Source organism: Lethenteron reissneri, chromosome 64 (genome assembly GCF_015708825.2).
Source record: "Lethenteron reissneri isolate LAM-NWPU_2019-01 chromosome 64, ASM1570882v1, whole genome shotgun sequence".
NCBI lineage: Eukaryota > Metazoa > Chordata > Hyperoartia > Petromyzontiformes > Petromyzontidae > Lethenteron > Lethenteron reissneri.
The window spans coordinates 12,756,074-12,779,622 of NC_083842.1; the positions used below are offsets into that span (position 1 = coordinate 12,756,074).

Genomic DNA, 23,549 nt, shown 5'->3' on the forward strand with positions numbered 1-23,549 from the left:
GATTATCTGAAGGCCGATGATTCTTACAATCTGGATGATCCAGATGATCTGAAAGCCGATGATTCTTACAATCTGGATGATCCAGATGATCTGAAGGCCGATGATTCTTACAATCTGGATGATCCAGATGATCTGAAGGCCGATGATTCTTACAATCTGGATGATCCAGATGCCGATGATATCTGACCATCTGGATGACCCAGATAGTCTGAAGGCCGATGATTCTTACAATCTGGATGACCCAGATGATCTGAAGGCCGATGGTTCTTACAATCTGGATGATCCAGATGGTCTGGAGGCCAATGATCCTGACCATCTGAATGATCCAGATGCCGATGATATCTGACTATCTGGATGACCCAGATGATCTGAAGGCCGATGGTCCTGACCATCTGGATGACCCAGATGATCTGAAGGCCGATGGTTCTTACAATCTGGATGATCCAGATGGTCTGGAGGCCAATGATCCTGACAATCTGGATGATCCAGACGCCAATGAACCTGACCATCTGGATGACCCAGATGCCGATGATATCTGAGACCATCTGGATGACCCGGATGATCTGGTTGACTCGTTGGTGAACTTCACACGGAGCCGGCCTCGGACCGGATGAGCTCCAGCAGCAGTTTGATGGCAGGCTCGTCTGCACGCACGCACGAGGCAAAGACAAAGATCCCCCGTGTAGCCTTAACAGACTGTTGGGGCAAGTGCTGTGAGCGAGTCGTGCCCATGAAGGCCGGCACGGCCGCACACGAAGTGGGGTGGGGTGGTCGGCGCCACGCCCGGCCGCCTTTGTCTCCCCAGTGGCAATGTTTACTACACACCGCACCGGGTACTCATTTGAGGCCGAGCCGACCTAGGGGAGGCCCGGAACCGGTTCAGATAATCGTCACCGGTGTTGGCAGTGAGCGGGAATCGAACTCGGGTCGCCGGGTTCGTAGCGCAGCGTAGCGCTAACCGCTACACTACTGCTCCAAAGACAAAGATCCCCCGTGTAGCCTTAACAAACTGTTTGGGGCAAGTGCTGTGAGTAAGCAGCACCTATTAAGGCCGACACGGTGGCGCACAAGGGGGTTGGGGGTGGCCAGCACCACGCCCGGCCGCCTTTGTCTCCCCAGTGGCGATGTTTACTACACACCGCACCGGGTACTCATTTGAGGCCGGGTCGACGTAGGGGAGGCCCGGAACCGGTTCAGATAATCGTCACACAACGTGTAAAGCCATCCCCCCCCCGTGTTCAGTGTACACGCCGTACAGTACAACGGCGTTAGGAATTGTTCAAGGCGACACGCTGGGGCCCTTTGGTGGCCGCGCGCGTGTCTCCCGTACCCTGCTGTGGGAGCTTGGGATTCGCCATCTTGCGCTCAAGCACCGAGTCGATGGCGGCGCGCAGCTCCTTGAAGATCACCCCCACGCGAGCTGGCGCCTGCTCGCAACAACAACAGCAACACAAAGACAAAGATTCCCCGTATAGCCTCAACAGACTGTAGGGGCAAGTGCTGTCGGCGAGTAGCACCGACAAAAGGCCGGCACACGACACACTCACAAAGACAAAGATTCCCCGTATAGCCTCAACAGACTGTAGGGGCAAGTGCTGTTAGCGAGCACCTACAAAGGCCGGCACACGACACACTCACAAAGACAAAGATCCCCCGTATAGCCTCAACAGACTGTAGGGGCAAGTGCTGTCGGCGAGTAGCACCGACAAAAGGCCGGCACACGACACACTCACAAAGACAAAGATTCCCCGTATAGCCTCAACAGACTGTAGGGGCAAGTGCTGTTAGCGAGCACCTACAAAGGCCGGCACACGACACACGCACAAAGACAAATATTCCCCGTATAGCCTCAACAGACTGTAGGTGCAAGTGCTGTTAGCGAGCACCTACAAAGGCCGGCACACGACACACTCACAAAGACAAAGATTCCCCGTATAGCCTCAACAGACTGTAGGGGCAAGTGCTGTTAGCGAGCACCTACAAAGGCCGGCACACGACACACTCACAAAGACAAAGATTCCCCGTATAGCCTCAACAGATTGTAGGGGCAAGTGCTGTTAGCGAGCACTTACAAAGGCCGGCACACGACACACTCACAAAGACAAAGATTCCCCGTATAGCCTCAACAGATTGTAGGGGCAAGTGCTGTTAGCGAGCACCTACAAAGGCCGGCACACGACACACTCACAAAGACAAAGATTACCCGTATAGCCTCAACAGATTGTAGGGGCAAGTGCTGTTAGCGAGCACCTACAAAGGCCGGCACACGACACACTCACAAAGACAAATATTCCCCGTATAGCCTCAACAGATTGTAGGGGCAAGTGCTGTTAGCGAGCACTTACAAAGGCCGGCACACGACACACTCACAAAGACAAAGATTCCCCGTATAGCCTCAACAGATTGTAGGGGCAAGTGCTGTTAGCGAGCACCTACAAAGGCCGGCACACGACACACTCACAAAGACAAAGATCCCCCGTATAGCCTCAACAGACTGTAGGTGCAAGTGCTGTTAGCGAGCACCTACAAAGGCCGGCACACGACACACTCACAAAGACAAAGATTCCCTGTATAGCCTCAACAGATTGTAGGGGCAAGTGCTGTCGGCAAGTAGCACCTACAAAGGCCGGCACACGACACACTCACAAAGACAAAGATTCCCTGTATAGCCTCAACAGACTGTAGGGGCAAGTGCTGTTAGCGAGCACCTACAAAGGCCGGCACACGACACACGCACAAAGATTCCCTGTATAGCCTCAACAGACTGTAGGGGCAAGTGCTGTTAGCGAGCACCTACAAAGGCCGGCACACGACACACTCACAAAGACAAAGATTCCCCGTATAGCCTCAACAGACTGTAGGTGCAAGTGCTGTTAGCGAGCACCTACAAAGGCCGGCACACGACACACTCACAAAGACAAAGATCCCCCGTATAGCCTCAACAGACTGTAGGTGCAAGTGCTGTTAGCGAGCACCTACAAAGGCCGGCACACGACACACTCACAAAGACAAAGATTCCCTGTATAGCCTCAACAGACTGTAGGTGCAAGTGCTGTTAGCGAGCACCTACAAAGGCCGGCACACGACACACTCACAAAGACAAAGATTCCCTGTATAGCCTCAACAGACTGTAGGTGCAAGTGCTGTTAGCGAGCACCTACAAAGGCCGGCACACGACACACGCACAAAGACAAATATTCCCCGTATAGCCTCAACAGACTGTAGGTGCAAGTGCTGTTTAGCGAGCACCTACAAAGGCCGGCACACGACACACGCACAAAGACAAAGATTCCCCGTATAGCCTCAACAGACTGTAGGGGCAAGTGCTGTTAGCGAGCACCTACAAAGGCCGGCACACGACACACTCACAAAGACAAAGATCCCCCGTATAGCCTCAACAGACTGTAGGGGCAAGTGCTGTCGGCGAGTAGCACCGACAAAAGGCCGGCACACGACACACTCACAAAGACAAAGATTCCCCGTATAGCCTCAACAGACTGTAGGGGCAAGTGCTGTCGGCGAGTAGCACCGACAAAAGGCCGGCACACGACACACTCACAAAGACAAAGATTCCCCGTATAGCCTCAACAGACTGTAGGGGCAAGTGCTGTCGGCGAGTAGCACCGACAAAGGCCGGCACACGACACACTCACAAAGACAAAGATTCCCCGTATAGCCTCAACAGATTGTAGGGGCAAGTGCTGTTAGCGAGCACCTACAAAGGCCGGCACACGACACACTCACAAAGACAAAGATTCCCTGTATAGCCTCAACAGATTGTAGGGGCAAGTGCTGTTAGCGAGCACTTACAAAGGCCGGCACACGACACACTCACAAAGACAAAGATTCCCTGTATAGCCTCAACAGACTGTAGGGGCAAGTGCTGTTAGCGAGCACCTACAAAGGCCGGCACACGACACAAGCACAAAGACAAAGATTCCCTGTATAGCCTCAACAGACTGTAGGGGCAAGTGCTGTTAGCGAGCACCTACAAAGGCCGGCACACGACACACTCACAAAGACAAAGATTCCCTGTATAGCCTCAACAGACTGTAGGGGCAAGTGCTGTTAGCGAGCACCTACAAAGGCCGGCACACGACACACGCACGCACCAGGACCGATTCAGATAATCGTCACCGGTGTTTGCCGCGAGCGGGAATCGAACTCGGGTCGCCGGGTTCGCAGCGCAGCGTAGCGCTAACCGCTACACCACCGCTCCCCACTGAACACACACAACAACAACAACCGCCATTCGCCACTAAGTTGCGGTGACGTCACCACGGCGCTTGTGCCAGGCCATGTGCACCTTGAGGCCACGTATAGTGTCGAACGCCTGCCGACAGGTCACCGGTCAGACCCAGGTGCCATTTCCATTCTCACAAAGACAAAGATCCCCTGTATAGCCTTAACAGACTGTAGGGGCAAGTGCTGTTAGCGAGCACCTACGAAGGCCGTAACGGCACACGAGGGGGTGGGTGGCCAGCGCCACGCCCGGCCGCCTTTGTCTCCCCCAGTGGCAATGTTTACACACCGCACCAGGTACTCATTTGAGGCTGAGTCGACCTAGAGGAGGCCCAGGACCGGTTCAAATGATCATCACTGGTGTTTGCCGCGAGCGGGAATCGAACCCGGGTCGCCGGGTTCGTAGCGCAGCGTAGCGCTAACCGCTACACCATCGCTCCCCACACACACAAAGATACACACACACGCGCACACACACACGCGCCGGCTGACCTGGAAGTGGATCCAGCCGTCGACGGTGACGAGGCGCTCGCGGTGCCGCACGCCGATCTCGCCGCCGAAGAGCACGAGCGGCACGGCCCCCACCGGGGTGCAGTCCCGCACGCTCACGCGGGCGTACTTCACCTGGCGGGCGACGACACGCACACGTACCACACGCACACGCACGCACCGCACGCACGCATACCGCACACACACGCACACACCGCACGCACACACGAACACGCGCGCACGCACCGCACGCACCGCACACATACACACACACACGCACCGCACGCACCGCACACATACACACACACGCACGTACCGCACGCACACACGCGCACCACACCACACACACACAACGCACGCACACACACACGTACCAAAACACACACGCACGTACCATACACAACACGCACACACGCACGTACCGAACACACACGCACACCACATGCAGGCACGCAACACACACACACGTACCGTACACACCACACGCGCACACCGAACCGAACACACCGAACACACACCGGACACATCGCGTGCGCACGTACCAAACACACACACGCACGTACCGTACACACCACGCACACACACATGCACAGTGTGAGACGTACTCCCACACAGCAACAGTTCGTGTTTAGTTGAGACATCGCATTCCGAACCCCCCCAAACCCCAATTACATTTCACGCTTTTGGTGTCGGGAATCCGGTACATTCAAGCGTCAAGTTTAAGTGTCTCTGTTCAACCGGGAGGGAACGCAAACTGGTCCAACGCATTGCCATGCAATGTTGATCCAACACATTGCTACGTGCAATCTTGGTCCAACTCATTGCTACGTGCAATCTTGATCCAACTCATTGCTACGTGCAACTTTGGCCCAACGCATTGCGATGTGCAATCTTTGCCCAACGCATTGCCGTGCAATCTTGGTCCAACGCATTGCTACGTGCAATCGTGGTCCAAGTCATTGCGACGTGCAACCTTTGTCCAACGCATTGCCGTGCGTGCAATGTAGATCCAACGCATTGCTACGTGCAATCTCGGTCCAACGCATTGCTACGTGCAATGTAGATCCAACGCATTGCCGTGCAATCTTGGTCCAACGCATTGCCGTGCGTGCAATGTAGATCCAACGCATTGCTACGTGCAATCTCGGTCCAACGCATTGCTACGTGCAATGTAGATCCAACGCATTGCCGTGCAATCTTGGTCCAATGCATTGCCGTGCGTGCAATGTAGATCCAACGCATTGCTACGTGCAATCTCGGTCCAACGCATTGCTACGTGCAATGTAGAACCAACACATTGCTACGTGCAATCTCGGTCCAACGCATTGCTACGTGCGTGCAATGTAGATCCAACGCATTGCTACGTGCAATCTCGGTCCAACGCATTGCTACGTGCAATGTAGAACCAACGCATTGCTACGTGCAATCTCGGTCCAACGCATTGCTACGTGCAATGTAGAACCAACGCATTGCCGTGCGTGCAATCTTGGTCCAACGCATTGCCGTGCGTGCAATGATGAACCAACGCATTGCCATGGGGCGGGGGGGGGGGGTGGGGAGCGGTGGACTGATCACGGCTCGTGACGACCGCCACACTCGTGAGTGGCGCGGCGGCCTTGTTCGCCCGGCGCCTGTCCGTGCGCGCGTTGCCTTCTCCTGGTAGAGCAGCCAGCTGGGCCCTCGGAGTGCGCGGGCCACCGAGGAGGGGTGCACGTGCGCCGGGCCCTGCGGCGTCTCCACCAGGCACGGCGCCTTCTCGGCGGACGCCTCCATGGGGTCCACGGGCACCACGGGAACCACGCGGACGCGGCCCACGTTGTCGTAGAGGCCCGCCGTGAGCACCGCCTGCAAAAATAAATGAATGTATTTTAATACATAATGTTAATTATTATTATCGTGAGACGATCTCCTGTAGACCGGGCGAGGTAGTTAACATCTCCTAGCCACAGTGATGATGATGATGAGAGACGCCAACTCCAAATATACAGCAGCAGCAGGCATCAGGGTCGGGATCGAACCCACGACCTCCTGTACACCAGGCGAGGTAGTTAACATCTCCTAGCCACCGTGATGATGATGATGAGAGAGAGACACGCAAACTCCAAATAAACAGCAGCAGGCATCGTCAGTCGTCAGGGTCGGGATCGAACCCACGACCTCCTGTAGACCAGGCGAGGTAGTCAACATCTCCTAGCCACCGTGATGATGATGATGATGAGAGAGAGACACGCAAACTCCAAATATACAGCAGCAGGCGTCGTCAGGGTCGGGATCGAACCCACGACCTCCTGTACACCAGGCGAGGTAGTCAACATCTCCTAGCCACCGTGATGATGATGATGATGAGAGAGAGACACGCAAACTCCAAATATACAGCAGCAGGCGTCGTCAGGGTCGGGATCGAACCCACGACCTCCTGTACACCAGGCGAGGAAGTTAACGTCTCCCAGCCACCACGGCAGTACCCATTGCCCACCGACTCCCGCGGGGGGGGGGGGGGGGGGGGTGCCCCCCGTGACCCTCCTGACCTTTAGCAGGGCGATGTCACCGGGTCCGAGGTCGGGTTTCATGGCCGAGCGATCGCTCCTGAAGCCCAAGGCCTCGACCTGGCGCACGAGTTCTCTCTGCACGTCCTGTAGAGGGGAGAGCGCCGGGGGGGGGGGGGGTCATGCGGATCTCTTTCAGGAGCTGTAAACTCATCGTCGCGACAACTCCGCTCGTCGCCATCTTCACAGCAGCGGCCCTTTGGGCCCGGCCGGGTACGGGTAGCCGGGTACGGGTAGGGTACGGGTATCGGGTAGGGTACGGGTATCGGGTAGGGTACGGGTATCGGGTAGGGTACGGGTACGGGTAGGGTACGGGTATCGGGTCGGGTACGGGTATCGGGTACCCGGTTGCGACCTCTGAGAGAGAGACACGCAAACTCCAAATATACAGCAGCAGGCATCGTCAGGGTCGGGATCGAACCCACGACCTCCTGTAGACCAGGCGAGGTAGTCAACATCTCCTAGCCACCGTGATGATGATGATGAGAGAGACACGCAAACTCCAAATATACAGCAGCAGGCATCGTCAGGGTCGGGATCGAACCCACGACCTCCTGTACACCAGGCGAGGTTGTCAACATCTCCTAGCCACCGTGATGATGAGAGAGACACGCAAACTCCAAATATACAGCAGCAGGCATCGTCAGGGTCGGGATCGAACCCACGACCTCCTGTAGACCAGGCGAGGTTGTCAACATCTCCTAGCCACCGTGATGATGAGAGAGACACGCAAACTCCAAATATACAGCAGCAGGCATCGTCAGGGTCGGGATCGAACCCACGACCTCCTGTAGACCAGGCGAGGTAGTCAACATCTCCTAGCCACCGTGATGATGATGAGAGAGACACGCAAACTCCAAATATACAGCAGCAGGCATCGTCAGGGTCGGGATCGAACCCACGACCTCCTGTAGACCAGGCGAGGTAGTCAACATCTCCTGGCCACCGCGGCCCCCCCGCCGCAAGGCTCACCGAGATGTTGGTCATGGCGTTGTGGTTCAGGAAGTTGCGCTGACAGAAGGCCGTCTCGGCCGCCACTCCCTCCCTGCGGGCAGCCTGCCACCTGCAACGACCGATCGTGCGATAACCGGTCAACAGAAGCGAACCCGGCCATCACGAATGATAGGTTCAACGAAGTGGCTGATATCATCGCCAAATGTACAGCAGCAGCCAAATAATCCACGCGGCCTACGGGCAGAGAGAGACACGCAAACTCCAAATATACAGCAGCAGGCATTGTCAGGGTCGGGATCGAATCCACGACCTCTGGTACACCAGGCGAGGTAGTCAACATCTCCTAGCCACCGTGATGATGATGAGAGAGACAGACACACAAACTCCAAATATACAGCAGCAGACATCGTCAGGGTCGGGATCGAACCCACGACCTCCTGCGTACCAGGCGAGGTAGTCAACATCTCCTAGCCACCGTGATGATGATGATGAGAGAGAGAGACACACAAACTCCAAATATACAGCAGCAGGCATTGTCAGGGTCGGGATCGAACCCACAACCTCCTGTACACCAGGCGAGGTAGTTAACATCTTCTAGCCACCGTGATGATGACGATGAGAGAGACATACAAACTCCAAATATACAGCAGCAGGCGTCGTCAGGGTCGGGATCGAACCCACGACCTCCTGCGTACCAGGCGAGGTAGTCAACATCTCCGATTCACCATGCGCATTCCGGGAAAGGGGTGAGCAAGTGAACGCGACGTCAACAGCAGCCCGACGAGCAAACGGTTGCGGCTTCGAAATGAAGACGCTCACCTCTGATAGGCTCGATAAAAGGTCAGGTGGTCTGAGCTGGCCAATGAGAGGCTGAGCTTGGCGAGGTCGGCCTCGGACCGCTTCCCGATTGGCACTACCCACGGGGACTTCTCCCCGACCGTGGCGGCGATGACAGCCTGGCGAGAGACGACCACAACAACAACAACCACAACAACAACAACCACAATGACGACGACGATGAAAATCAGCACCAAGAACAACCACCACCGTAACCACGACCGCCGTCACAGTGGGCGAGTGTGCGGGTAGTTGGGTGAGCTCCGCGTGCAGGTGAGCGAGTACGGGTGAGCGTGAGTTGCGGGCGTGCGAGCGGGTGAGCGTGAGTGCGGGTGAGTGGGTGGGTGAGCGTTAGTGTGGGCGAGCGTGAGTGCGGGCGTGCGAGCGGGTGAGCGTGAGTGCCGGTGAGTGAGTGAGTGGGTGAGCGTTAGTGTGGGTGAGCATCAGTGCGGGTGAGCGAGCGGGTGAGCAAGTGGGCGAGTGTGAGTGCGGGTGAGTGAGTGAGTGAGTGAGTGGGCGTGAGTGCGGGTGAGCGAGCGGGTGAGTGAGTGGGTGAGCGCGTGAGTGCGGGCGAGTGAGTGGGCGAGCATGAGTGCGGGTGAGTGAGTGGGTGAGCGTGAGTGCGGGTGAGTGAACAGGCGAGTGTGAGTGCGGGCGAGCGTGCGGGTGAGTGAGTGGGTGAGCGTGAGTGCGGGTGAGTGAGCGGGCGAACATGAGTGCGGGTGAGCGAGTGGGTGAGCGTGAGTGCGGGTGAGTGAGCGGGTGAGCGTGAGTGCGGGTGAGCGAGTGGGTGAGCGTGAGTGCGGGTGAGTGAGCGGGCGAACGTGAGTGCGGGTGAGCGAGTGGGTGAGCGTGAGTGCGGGTGAGTGAGCGGGCGAGCGTGAGTGCGGGTGAGCGAGTGGGTGAGCGTGAGTGCGGGTGAGTGAGCGGGTGAGCGTGAGTGCGGGTGAGCGAGTGGGTGAGCGTGAGTGCGGGTGAGCGAGTGGGTGAGCGTGAGTGCGGGTGAGCGAGCGGGTGAGCGTGAGTGCGGGTGAGTGAGTGGGTGGGTGTGAGTGCGGGTGAGTGAGCGGGCGAGCGTGAGTGCGGGTGAGTGAGTGGGTGAGCGTGAGTGCGGGTGAGTGAGTGGGTGAGCGTGAGTGCGGGTGAGTGAGTGGGTGAGCGTAAGTGCGGGTGAGTGAGTGGGTGAGTGAGTAAGCGGGCGAGCGAGCGGGTGAGCGTGCGGGCGAGCGAGCGGGCGAGTGAGTGGGTGAGTGAGCATGAGTGCGGGCGAGTGTGCGCGAGCGTGAGTGAGCAGGTGAGTGAGTGGGTGAGCGAGCGTGCGGGCGAGCGGGCGAGCGTGCCGGCTCCCTCACCGCCGCGGGGAGGCATCCGAGGTAGGCGGCGAAGATGAGCATCTTGGCGACGCGCGGGGACACGGGCAGCGCCGCCAGGTGGTGTCCCAGCGGCGTCAGCACCCAGTCCTGGGGGGGGGGGCCCCCCCCCGCGCCGGCCGCGTCGGGGCCCCCCGCCCCCGCGGCGGCGGCGGCGCAGGCGCCGAGTCGGCGCAGCACCGTCATGGCGCGCTGCACCGACGGCACCGGCGGGGGGTCCAGGGCCTCCGACAGGAACTGCTCCGGAGGACCCAGCCCACACTTCTACGGGGCGGGGGGTGGGGGGGGGTGGGGGGGGGTGGGGGGGGTACAGGGTGGGGGGTGACTGGGTGGCAGGGCGAGTGGGTGGATGAGTGGGTGGACGAGTGGGTGGACGGGTGGGTGGGTGGACGAGTGGGTGGCAGGGCGAGTGGGTGGATGAGTAGGTGGGATGATGAGTAGTGGGGGGGGGGGAGTACAGGGTGGGGGGTGGGTGACTAGGTGAGTGGGTGACTGGGTGGCAGGGCGAGTGGATGGGTGGACGAGTGGGTGGGTGAGTGGGTGGCAGGGCGAGTGGGTGGGTGGAGGAGTGGGTGGACGAGAGGGTGGGTGGACGAGTGGGTGGGATGATGAGTAGTGGGGTGGGGGGGGAGTGGGTGACAGGATGGGTGGGTGACTGGGTGGCAGGGCGAGTGGGTGGACGATGAGTGGGTGGACGAGTGGGTGGGTGGACGAGTGGGTGGGTGGATGGGTGGGTGGACGAGTGGGTGGGTGGACGAGTGGGTGGGATGATGAGTAGTAGTGTGGGGGGGGGGGGGGGGAGTACAGGGTGGGTGACAGGATTGGTGGGTGACTGGGTGGCAGGGCGAGTGGGTGGACGGGTGGGTGGATGAGTGGGTGGGTGGGTGACTGGTTGGGTGGACGAGCGGGTGGGTGGACGAGCGGGTGTGTGGACGAGTGGGTGGGATGATGAGTAGTGGGTGGGGGGGGGGGTCCCCCTCTCACCATGATGCTGAGGCACAGCTCCTCCAAGGGCATCCGCTGGATCTCGGGCACGGCGAACTGCGGGAATCCCTCGTACCTGCCCACACAAAGACAAAGGGGCCCCGTGTAGCCTCCTACAGACCGTCGGGGCGAGTGCTGTTCGACACTAAGTGGCGGCGACGTCACCACGGCGCCTGTGCCAGGCTACGTGCACGCTGAGGCCACGCGAAGCGCTGACACGCGCAGCAGACACACGCGCAGACACACGCACACAGCAGACACGCACAGCAGACACGCACAGCAGACACGCACAGCAGACACACACACAGCAAACACACGCGCAGACACACGGGCAGACACACGCGCAGACACACGCACACAGCAGACACGCACAGCAGACACGCACAGCAGACACACACACAGCAGACACACGCGCAGACACACGGGCAGACACACGCGCAGACACGCACAGCAGACATACGCACAGCACCACGGTGGCACGTGAGGGGCGGGGGTGTGGCTTGGGGAGGGTGTAAGGAGGGGGGGGATGGGGGGGTTTGGTAGGGGGGTGTGAGGAGGGTAGGGATGGGGGTGGGGGATGGGGGTAGGGGGTGTGAGGAGAGGGGGGATGGGGGTGGGGGGGTGTGAGGGGGGGGGGATGGGGGTGGGGGGGTGTGAGTAGGGGGATGGGGGTGGGGGGGTGTGGGTGGGTGGTGCGGCCACCTGCTGCGGGTGTAGAGGCGGAAGCAGAAGCCGGGCTGCACGCGTCCCGCCCGCCCGCGCCGCTGCTCGGCACTCGCCTTGCTGACGAACGTCTCCACCAGGGAACTCATCTGCCCACTCTCGCTGTACCTGCCCCGCACACACACACACACAGGCAAAGATCACACCACCACCACCAACACCGCCACCAGGGAACTCATTTGCCCACTCTCGCTGTACCTGCCCCACGCACACACACACACACACAGGCAAAGATCACACCACCACCAACACCGCCACCAGGGAACTCATCTGGCCACTCTCGCTGTACCTGCCCCACGCACACACACACACAGGCAAAGATCACAACACCACCAACACCGCCACCAGGGAACTCATCTGCCCACTCTCGCTGTACCTGCCCCACACACACACACAGGCAAAGATCACACCACCACCACCAACACCACCACCAGGGAACTCATCTGCCCACTCTCGCTGTACCTGTCCCACGCACACACACACACAGGCAAAGATCACACCACCACCAACACCGCCACCAGGGAACTCATCTGGCCACTCTCGCTGTACCTGCCCCACGCACACACACACACAGGCAAAGATCACACCACCACCAACACCACCACCAGGGAACTCATCTGCCCACTCTCGCTGTACCTGCCCCACGCACGCACACACACACACAGGCAAAGATCACACCACCACCAACACCGCCACCAGGGAACTCATCTGCCCACTCTCGCTGTACCTGCCCCACGCACACACACAGGCAAAGATCACACCACCACCAACACCGCCACCAGGGAACTCATCTGCCCACTCTCACTGTACCTGCCCCACACACACACACACACAGGCAAAGATCACACCACCACCACCAACACCGCCATCAGGGAACTCATCTGCCCACTCTCGCTGTACCTGCCCCACGCACGCACACACACACAGGCAAAGATCACACCACCACCAACACCGCCACCAGGGAACTCATCTGCCCACTCTCGCTGTACCTGCCCCACGCACGCACACACACACACAGGCAAAGATCACACCACCACCAACACCGCCACCAGGGAACTCATCTGCCCACTCTCACTGTACCTGCCCCACGCACACGCACACACAGGCAAAGATCACACCACCACCACCAACACCGCCACCAGGGAACTCATCTGCCCACTCTTGCTGTACCTGCCCCACGCACACACACACACACAGGCAAAGATCACACCACCACCAACACCGCCACCAACACCACCAACACCAACACCACCGCCGCCGCCACCGCCACCACTGCCACCACCAGCAACGCCACCAGCAACGCCACCAGCAACGCCGCCACCGCCACCACCACCAGCCACGCCGTCACCGCCACCAACACCACCGCCACCACCGCCGGACCGTCGAGGCAAGTGCTGTCGGTGATGATGGTGGTGATGATGGTGGTGATGATGATAGAGATGATGACAGTGGTGGTGATAGAGATAGCATTGATGATGATGGTGGTGGTGATAGAGATAACATTTATGATGATGACGATAACATTGATGATGATGATGGTGGTGGTGGAGTTAACATTGATGATGATGATAATAACGATGACCATGACGACAGTGATGACGTGATGACGATGATGACGACAGCGACGATGATGATGACGACGATGATGACGATGACGATTGCGATCGTGACGACAGCGACGATGATGATGACGATTGCGATCGTGACGATAGCGACGATGATGATGACGATTGCGATCGTGACGACAGTGACGATGATGACGACGACGATTGCGATCGTGACGACGACCCCCCACCTGTTCTCCTTGCTGCGTCCGCCGTCGATGACGAACACCACGTCGGGGATGGTGATGCCCGTCTCGGCGATGTTGGTCGCCAGCACGATCTGCGAGTCGCGAGAAACAAAACGGCAGCGGCTCGGCGAAGAGGTGGTGAACGTCCTCGTTCCCTTAGAACTGCTTTTTGTGTTTAGTTTGTTGGCCTTCCCAACCCCACGCACCTCCGATTAGCACGGATGGTTACCCACAGACTCACACAGAGACCCACAGGCTCACACAGAGACCCACAGACTTACACAGAGACCCATAGACTCACACAGAGACCCACAGACTCACACAGAGAACCACAGACTCACACAGAGACCCATAGACTCACACAGAGACCCACAGACTTACACAGAGACCCACAGACTCACACAGAGACCCACAGACTCACACAGAGACCCACAGACTCACACACAGAGACCCACAGACTCACACAGAGACCCACAGACTCACACAGAGACCCACAGACTCACACAGAGACCCACAGACTCACACAGAGACCCACAGACTCACACAGAGACCCACAGACTTACACAGAGACCCACAGACTCACACACAGAGACCCACAGACTCACACAGAAACCCACAGACTCACACAGAGACCCACAGACTCACACAGAGACTCACACAGAGACCCACAGACTCACACAGAGACCCATAGACTCACACATAGAGACCCATAGACTCACACAGAGACCCACAGACTCACACAGAGACCCATAGACTCACACAGAGACCCATAGACTCACACAGAGACCCACAGACTCACACAGAGACTCACACAGAGACCCACAGACTCACACAGAGACCCATAGACTCACACACAGAGACCCACAGACTCACACACAGAGACCCACAGACTCACACAGAGACCCACAGACTCACACAGAGACCCATAGACTCACACAGAGACCCACAGACTCACACAGAGACTCACACAGAGACCCACAGACTCACACAGAGACCCATAGACTCACACACAGAGACCCACAGACTCACACACAGAGACCCACAGACTCACACAGAGACCCACAGACTCACACAGAGACTCACACAGAGACCCACAGACTCACACAGAGACTCACACAGAGACCCACAGACTCACGCAGAGACCCACAGACTCACACAGAGACCCACAGACTCACACAGAGACCCACAGACTCACACAGAGACTCACACAGAGACCCACAGACTCACACAGAGACCCACAGACTCACACAGAGACCCACAGACTCACACAGAGACCCACAGACTCACGCAGAGACCCACAGACCCACACAGAGACCCATAGACTCACACATAGACCCACAGACTCACACAGAGACCCACAAACTCACACAGAGACCCACAGACTCACACAGAGACCCACAGACTCACACAGAGACCCACAGACTCACACAGAGACTCACACAGAGACCCACAGACTCACACAGAGACTCACACAGAGACCCACAGACTCACACAGAGACCCACAGACTCACACAGACTCACACACAGAGACCCACAGACTCACACACAGAGACCCACAGACTCACACACAGAGACCCACAGACTCACACACAGAGACCCACAGACTCACACACAGAGACCCACAGACTCACACAGAGACTCACACAGAGACCCACAGACTCACACAGACTCACACAGACTCACACACAGAGACCCACAGACTCACACACAGAGACCCACAGACTCACACACAGAGATCCACAGACTCACACACAGAGACCCACAGACTCACACAGAGACTCACACAGAGACCCACAGACTCACACAGAGACCCACAGACTCACACAGAGACTCACACAGAGACCCACAGACTCACACAGAGACCCACAGACTCACACAGAGACTCACACAGAGACCCACAGACTCACACAGAGACCCACAGACTCACACAGAGACTCACACAGAGACCCACAGACTCACACAGAGACCCACAGACTCACACAGAGACTCACACAGAGACCCACAGACTCACACAGAGACCCACAGACTCACACAGAGACCCACAGACTCACACAGAGACCCACAGACTCACACAGAGACCCACAGACTCACACAGAGACCCACAGACTCACACAGAGACCCATAGACTCACACAGAGACCCACAGACTCACACAGAGACCCACAGACTCACACATAGACTCACACAGAGACCCACAGACTCACACAGAGACCCACAGACCGTACCTTGCGTACACCCGGCGGAGGGATGGAGAAAGCGGCGCTCTGGTCGCGTGACGACAGCACCGAGTGGAGCGGCACCACCTTGTACCTGGCGCAGCGACGCACGCACGGTCAGCTACAGACAAAGGTGCCCCCTCCACCGTGTAGCCTGCACGGGCGGCCGGGTCAAGTGCCGTTAGCGAGCGGCACCTACGAAGGCCGGCACGGCCGCGCGAGGCGGGGGCGGGGTGGCCGACACCACGCACGCCCGGCCGCCCTTGTCTCAAGTACTCGTTGAGGCCGAGTCGACCTAGGGGAGGCCCGGGACCGGTTCAGAGTTCTGTCGTCACCGGCGGTGTTGGTGGCCGTGAGCGGGGATCGGACTCGGTACGCGGCCGGGTTCGTGTCGGGGCGGAGTAGCGCTGAACGCTTCACCACCGCAGGCCACACTCACGAGGCCACACCGCAGCACACACACACACATACACGCGCACACACACACCCATACACACGCACACGCGTGTATACACACACACACGCGTGTATACACACACACGCACACACACGCACACGCACACACACACACACGCACACACACACACACCCATACACACGCACACGCGTGTATACACACACACACGCACACACACACACGTACGCATACACACACACACGCGCGCGACGCTCGCATCGCACGGCAAGCGTTCGCCGCGGCAATGCCGGCGCAATCGCTCCGTCGCCACTGCGAGCGCTTGAACCGCGGCGGCGTTCCAGCGCGGGGGGGGGGAGACCTCACCGGCGGGAGTCGCGGAAGTCCCGGTGCTGGCTGAGCGCGTCGTGCAGATCCTGGATGTCGGCGAAGCCCGGCAAGAAGACGAGCACGGCGCCCTCCACCGCACGCAGCTCGGCGCTGGTGTCTAGGCACAGAGACAAAGATCCCCCGTGTAGCCTCTGGCAGACTGTCGGGGCAAGTGCTGTTAGCAAGTAGCAGCAGCAGCTACTACTGCCGGTGCCGTGACGAGGCGGTATTGCCGGCTCGGACCACGCCGATGGGGGATTTGATTTGTTTTATTATAATTAATTTTCATTAAATGTTTTTTTCATGTAATTTTTGCTGTATTGCTACGCAGTTTTTATTTTATTATTTAATAATAAAAAAATGTTACTTCATTATAATAATTTATTATTACACGTATACATTTGATAATTGCTTTTTAACCCTTCTATCTGGCAACAAAACTGACACCTTTTTTTACAAGTGTCAGTTTTGTTGCCAGATAGAAGTGTAAAAAAAACAATTATCATATTTTTTCACTGTCAAACGAGGTTCCAATGACGTATACATTTGCTCCCCCCCTCCCGCCCCCCAACTCACCCAGGTGGGCGAGCAGCGCCACCACGAGCTCCAGGTTGACTCGCTCGGAGTTGGCGGTGGCGACGGCGTGGCGGGTGCGGGCGCTGTAGCGCGCCGGGTCGAGCCCGCTGGGGTCCGAGCCGGCCGCCCCCTCCTTCTCCCACGACAGCTGAGCTCGCCGCGGGGAAAGGGACAAGTTGAAACGTTTTTTTATTCGAAGCTTTCGCGACTGCGGCGATTTCACGCTCGTGGGTTTCTCCCGGTAAAGTCGCGTGGATTAGGAAAACGAGTCGATGACGAATCACGGACGTTTCGATGGCAACGGCGAGCGGTCGTCCTCCGGTGACAGAGAGAAACACCAGCCTCTGTGACGAGGCATTAGAAAGAGGGGGGAGTGGGGGATGCTGCAAAGGGGCGAGAGAGGGTGGGGATCACGTTCAAAAGAGGGCTTGGGTGAGAGAGAGAAAAAATGTGACAAGGAGGCTTAGATATCAAACTTAACAACATTTAGAAATGCAATGCAACTCAGAGAGTCGGCCAACACAACAGTTAACACTTTACCTGGTTGCTCAACGTCCTTCCAAAGATCACAACATTTTACAACCCTCCCCCCCCCTCGATATAATGCCTCGTCACAGAGGCATCGGTGTTGCGATCGAAACGTCATTATCCATTCTTCACTTCTTTTCCTATCCACACGACTTTACCAAAATAACCTCAAGAGTTACATCATGGGATCTCTTTTGCCAGTACCAAAATATACTAATAGGGTTTTTCCCCTTTTTTTTTTTTGCAAAAGGTGTCAGTTTTGTTGCCAGAAAAAAGGGGAACAACCCTATTAGTATATTTTGCTACTGGCAAAGGAGGTCCCATGATGTAGCTGCTCACCCCGAGCTCTCGTTACTCTGGTAGTGCGTTGTCTTGAACTGTGCGCCTTTTGGCGTCATCTGGTCGAACACCAAATGAGACTAGGCTCTAAAGAAAGCTGTCTCTGGTGTGGACCAATCAGTTTCAAAGACAAAGCATACATTATCAGAGTATTGTTTTTTGTTTGCATTTGACTGCAAGTATTGTGGTTAATGTAAGCATGATTCCTTGCAAAAGGTGTCAGTTTTGGTTGCCAGAAAAAAGGGGGAAAACCCCTATTAGTAACCTCAAGAGTGTTTAATATTTTTGTTCAATAAAAATATTTAAATTCCACCTCCCTCTCCCCCCCTCCTCCTACCTCGCCGTAGCCGCTAGTGGCACGTCGGGGGGCCGATTGGTGCCGCGCGAGGAACTCACCCTGGGGCCGCGTCGACCCCAGCGTGACCCCGCGACCCCCGCGACCCCGTGGCTCACCCCGCCACCGCGCCCGCCGCTCACCTGCACGCGACGCGATTGTCCGGCCCTTCCCGTGACGGTGACGGCGGTGGACTGCTGCTGCTGCTGCTGGTCGCGGTCGCGCAAGGCGTACGGGGAGTCCGAGTCCAGCGCGTAGCCGCTCAACTCCACCACGTCCTCCATGTAGCTCACCTGAGGGGGGGAGACGGGGGGGAGGAGGCGTGGGAGGAGGAGGAGGATACTGACCGAGTGCCAGTCTATGAGTCTCTCTCTCTCTCTGTGTGTGTGTGCCAGTCTATGAGTCTCTCTCTGTGTGTGTGTGCCAGTCTATGAGTCTCTCTCTGTGTGTGTGTGTGCCAGTCTATGAGTCTCTCTCTCTGTGTGTGTGTGTGCCAGTCTATGAGTCTCTGTGTGTGTGTGTGTGTGTGCCAGTCTATGAGTCTCTCTCTCTGTGTGTGTGCCAGTCTATGAGTCTCTCTGTGTGTGTGTGCCAGTCTATGAGTCTCTCTCTGTGTGTGTGTGTGTGCCAGTCTATGAGTCTCTCTCTGTGTGTGTGTGTGTGCCAGTCTATGAGTCTCTCTCTCTCTGTGTGTGTCAGTCTATGAGTCTCTCTCTGTGTGTGTGCCAGTCTATGAGTCTCTCTGTGTGTGTGTGTCAGTCTATGAGTCTCTCTCTGTGTGTGTGTGCCAGTCTATGAGTCTCTCTCTCTCTGTGTGTGTGTGCCAGTCTATGAGTCTCTCTCTCTCTGTGTGTGCCAGTCTATGAGTCTCTCTCTCTCTGTGTGTGCCAGTCTATGAGTCTCTCTCTGTGTGTACCAGTCTATGAGTCTCTCTCTCTGTGTGTGTGTGTCAGTCTATGGGTCTTTGTGTGTACCAGTCTATGAGTCTCTCTCTCTCTCTCTCCGTGTGCCCGCGAGCGCCGCACCTGCACGGGGAAGGTGCGCCCGGGCACCGTGACGATGGGACACCCGCCGAAATACCGCGACAGGCGCCGGCAGTCGGCCGTGGCGCTCATGAGGATGAGACGCGGCGGCTGCCGCTGCTGCTGCTGCCGCTGCCGCCCCCCCGAAGTCGCCGCCGAAGACGCCGCCGAAGTCGCCGCCCGCGCCAGCAGCCGGCGCATGGCGGCGAGGAGGAGGTCGTTGTGGGCGCCGCGCTCGTGCACCTCGTCCACGACGAGGTGGGACAGCGACGAGAGCGCCGGCTCCACCTGCAGCCGGCGCAGGAGCACGCCGGCCGTGGCGTAGAGCAGGCGGCAGCAGGGCCCGGCGCGGCGCTCCAGGCGGATCTGGTAGCCGCAGAGCGACGACTGCGGGACGGACGGACGGGGCGGGAAGGGGGGGGGGGGTCAGGGGTCAGGTGACCTGTCGGCGGGGGGGGGGGGGGGGGGATGCGACGCGGCGGGAGAGCCGTTGTCTGCTGCCCGTGAAGGCTGGCACGGCACACGAGGCGGCGGTGGGGGGGTGGACAACACCGCGCCCAGCCGCCTTTGTCTCCCCGGTGGCGATGTTTACTAAGCACACCGCGCCAGGTGCTCGTTTGAGGCTGAGTCGACCTAGGGGGAGGTTCATATAATCGTCACCGGTGGTGTTGGACGTGAGCACGAATCGGGTCGCCGGGTTCGTAGCGCAGCGTAGCGCTAACCTCTACACGTAAACACACACACACCTACACACACACATACACACACACGTAAACACACACACATCTACACACACACCTACACACACACGTAAACACGCACACACACACCTACACACACACATACACACACACGTAAACACATACACCTACACACACATATACGTAGACACACACACACGTAAACACACACACATCTACACACACACCTACACACACACGTAAACACGCACACACACACCTACACATACACCTACACACACACAGGTAAACACACACACGTAAACACCCACACACATATGTAGACACACACACCTATACACACACACGTAGATACACACAAACGTAGACACACACACACGTAGACACATCACACACACACCTAGACACACACACACATACACCTACACAAAGACAAAGATCCCCCATATAGCCTTAACAGACTGTAGGGGCAAGTGCTGTTAGCGAGCACCTATGAAGGCCGGAACGGTACACGAGGGGGTGGGTGGCCAGCACCACGCCCGACCGCCTTTGTCTCCCCAGTGGCGATGTGTACACACCACACCAGGTACTCATTTCAGGCTGAGTCGACCTAGGGGAGGCCCAGGACCGGTTCAGATAATCGTCACTGGTGTTAGCCGTGAGCGGGAATCGAACCCGGGTCGCTAGGTTCATAGCGCAGCGCGCTAACCGCTACACTATCGCTCCCCACACACACACGTAAACACACACACACACATACACACATACGTAGACACACACACCTACACACACACACGTAGACACACACACACGTAGACACACACACAGACGTAGACACACACACACGTAGACACACACACACGTAGACACACACACCTACACACACGTAGACACACACACACGTAGACACACACACACGTAGACACACACACGTAGACACACACACACACGTAGACACACACACACACACGTAGACACACACGTACACACACACACACGTAGACATACAACAACAACCGCCATTCGCCACTAAGTGGCGGTGACGTCACCACGACGCTTGTGCCAGGACAAGTGCACCTTGAGGCCACGTGAAGTGTCGAACGCCCGCTGGCAGTAGACACACACACGTAGACACACACACACGTAGACACACACGTAGACACACACACACGTAGACACACACACACGTAGACACACACACACGTAAACACCCACACACACACGTAGACACACACACGTAGACACACACACACACACACGCGTAGACACACACACACGCGTGCGTGCGTGCGTCACCTCGCTGCCCGGCTCTCCGTGCGCTCCCAGCTCCTGGTTGACGCGCCGAGCGAGGCTCACGGCCGAGATTCGCCGCGGCTGCGTGCACACCACCATGAAGGGGGCGACACCACCACCACCACCACCCTCCTCCTCACTGCCACCCGGGGACTCTCCTGCGGGGCGAGGGGTGGGGGCATGAGGGGGGTGGGGGGGGCGAGTGGGGGCATGAGGGGAGGGGGAAGTGGGGGGGCGATGTGGGGGGGGGGTGAGGGGAGGGAAGTGGGGAGGGATGAAGGGGGGGGGTGAGGGGGGGGATGAGGGGGGGGATGAGGGGGGGGTAGTGGGGGGGGATGAGGGGGGGGGGAGTGGGGGGGGGGGGAGTGGGGGGGGTATTGAGGGGGGGGGGATGAGGGAGGGGGGAAGTGGGGGGGACAGCATTCGACCTCTTGAGTCTTGGCGATGAATTCGACACCCGTGGCGTCTGCACTCACTCACCCCCGCCCCCTCACCCCCGACCCCTCACCCCCGACCCCTCACCCCCGACCCCTCACTCCCGACCCCCCCCCCCCTCACCGGCCAGGAACTCCTCGAGCAGGAACTGCGGCACCTGGGTGCTCTTCCCGCTGCCCGTCTCCCCGGCGACGATGACCACTCGGTGCGTCGCCATGGCGCCCACCAGCTGCTCGCGGTGCTGCGACACGGGCAGGGCCCGGCGCTCGGCGCGGAGCCTCTCGGCCGCCGGCGAGGAGCGGAGGCGCTGGAAGAGGTGACGGCACGCGGACAGGGAGCCCCTCCCCGCCGCGTCCTCCGCACCGCCGCCGCGCCCGTCACACGTAACGTCGTTGCCGCCGCCGCCGCCGTTTTTCACTTCCTCCTCTTCCTCCTCGTCATCCTCGTCGTCCTCGTCGTCGGAGCCGGAGCCGGAGCCGCTGCCCTCCGAGTCGTCCCACGACTCCTTGAGGCCGCCGTCGCTGTCCTGCGGAACGTGACGGCGGAAACCGTGACACTTGCTTCTTCACGACCGCCTCTCTCTCCGTCGCGTTCAGCCGCTCGCTCTCCCGCCCCTCCAACCCACTTCTCCGATTCAGCGCCGCTGGCCACGTACGGCGCGGAAGACGCTCAAAGCACGGTACATAGACTCACGCGGCAGAGACCCATAGACTCACACAGAGACCCATAGACTCACACAGAGACCCATAGTTTGCTGCTCCACACAAATCCACACAAATCTACGCAGGACACCAAGACGAGTGAGTGACGTCATCCTGCATCCCAATCAGCTGCGGGGGGGGGGGGGGGAGGGCAACACACGGCGCTCCGAAACACCCAGGAGGGGTGGGGATGGGGGGGGTTGGGGGGGGGGAGGGGCAACACACGGCACTCCGAAACACCCGGGGTGGGGTGGGAGTGGGGTGGGGTGGACGCGACCTCGCACCTGGGCGGGCGCCTGCTTCTTCCGCCCCTTGCCGCCGTGACCTTTGCGAACCCTTCGCTCCTGTTGCTCGCTCCACTGCTGCTGCTCCTGCTGCTGCTCCTGCTGCTGCTGCAGCGCAGGCTGCTGCTGCTGCTGCTGCTCCTTGAGCTGCGCCAGCAGGCGGTCGAGGAACTCGTCGCGGGGCCGGTTGGTCTCGTCGCGCGCCGCCTGCTGGGCCGCCTGCTCCGCGTCGCGCCACTCCAGCCACACGTCGCGGTACGGGGGCGGCAGCAGCTGGTGGATCGACTGCGGCGGAGAGCGGGAGAGGGGGAGAGCGGGAGAGCGGGAGAGCGGGAGAGGGGGAGAGGGGGAGAGCGGGAGAGGGGGAGAGCGGGAGAGCGGGAGAGGGGGAGAGGGGAGG

General features: G+C 58.6%; 1 protein-coding gene across 1 annotated transcript; it reads right to left on the reverse strand.

The window, feature by feature from the left end:
• Positions 1-374: 374 nt before the first annotated feature.
• DHX29 (DExH-box helicase 29) lies at positions 375-22,529 on the reverse strand. Its single transcript, XM_061577735.1, has 19 exons — positions 22,288-22,529; positions 21,733-21,887; positions 19,739-20,122; positions 18,857-19,006; positions 17,513-17,660; positions 16,934-17,054; positions 16,162-16,246; positions 13,941-14,029; positions 12,125-12,253; positions 11,423-11,498; positions 10,421-10,702; positions 9,051-9,187; positions 8,250-8,340; positions 7,260-7,364; positions 6,382-6,576; positions 4,735-4,866; positions 1,331-1,427; positions 540-644; positions 375-386 (listed from the first exon to the last, which is right to left on the reverse strand). The coding sequence occupies exons 1-18, from the start codon at positions 22,379-22,381 to the stop codon at positions 586-588; spliced, it is 2,529 nt and encodes an 842-aa protein (XP_061433719.1). The 5' UTR covers positions 22,382-22,529; the 3' UTR covers positions 375-386; positions 540-585.
• Positions 22,530-23,549: the final 1,020 nt, after the last annotated feature.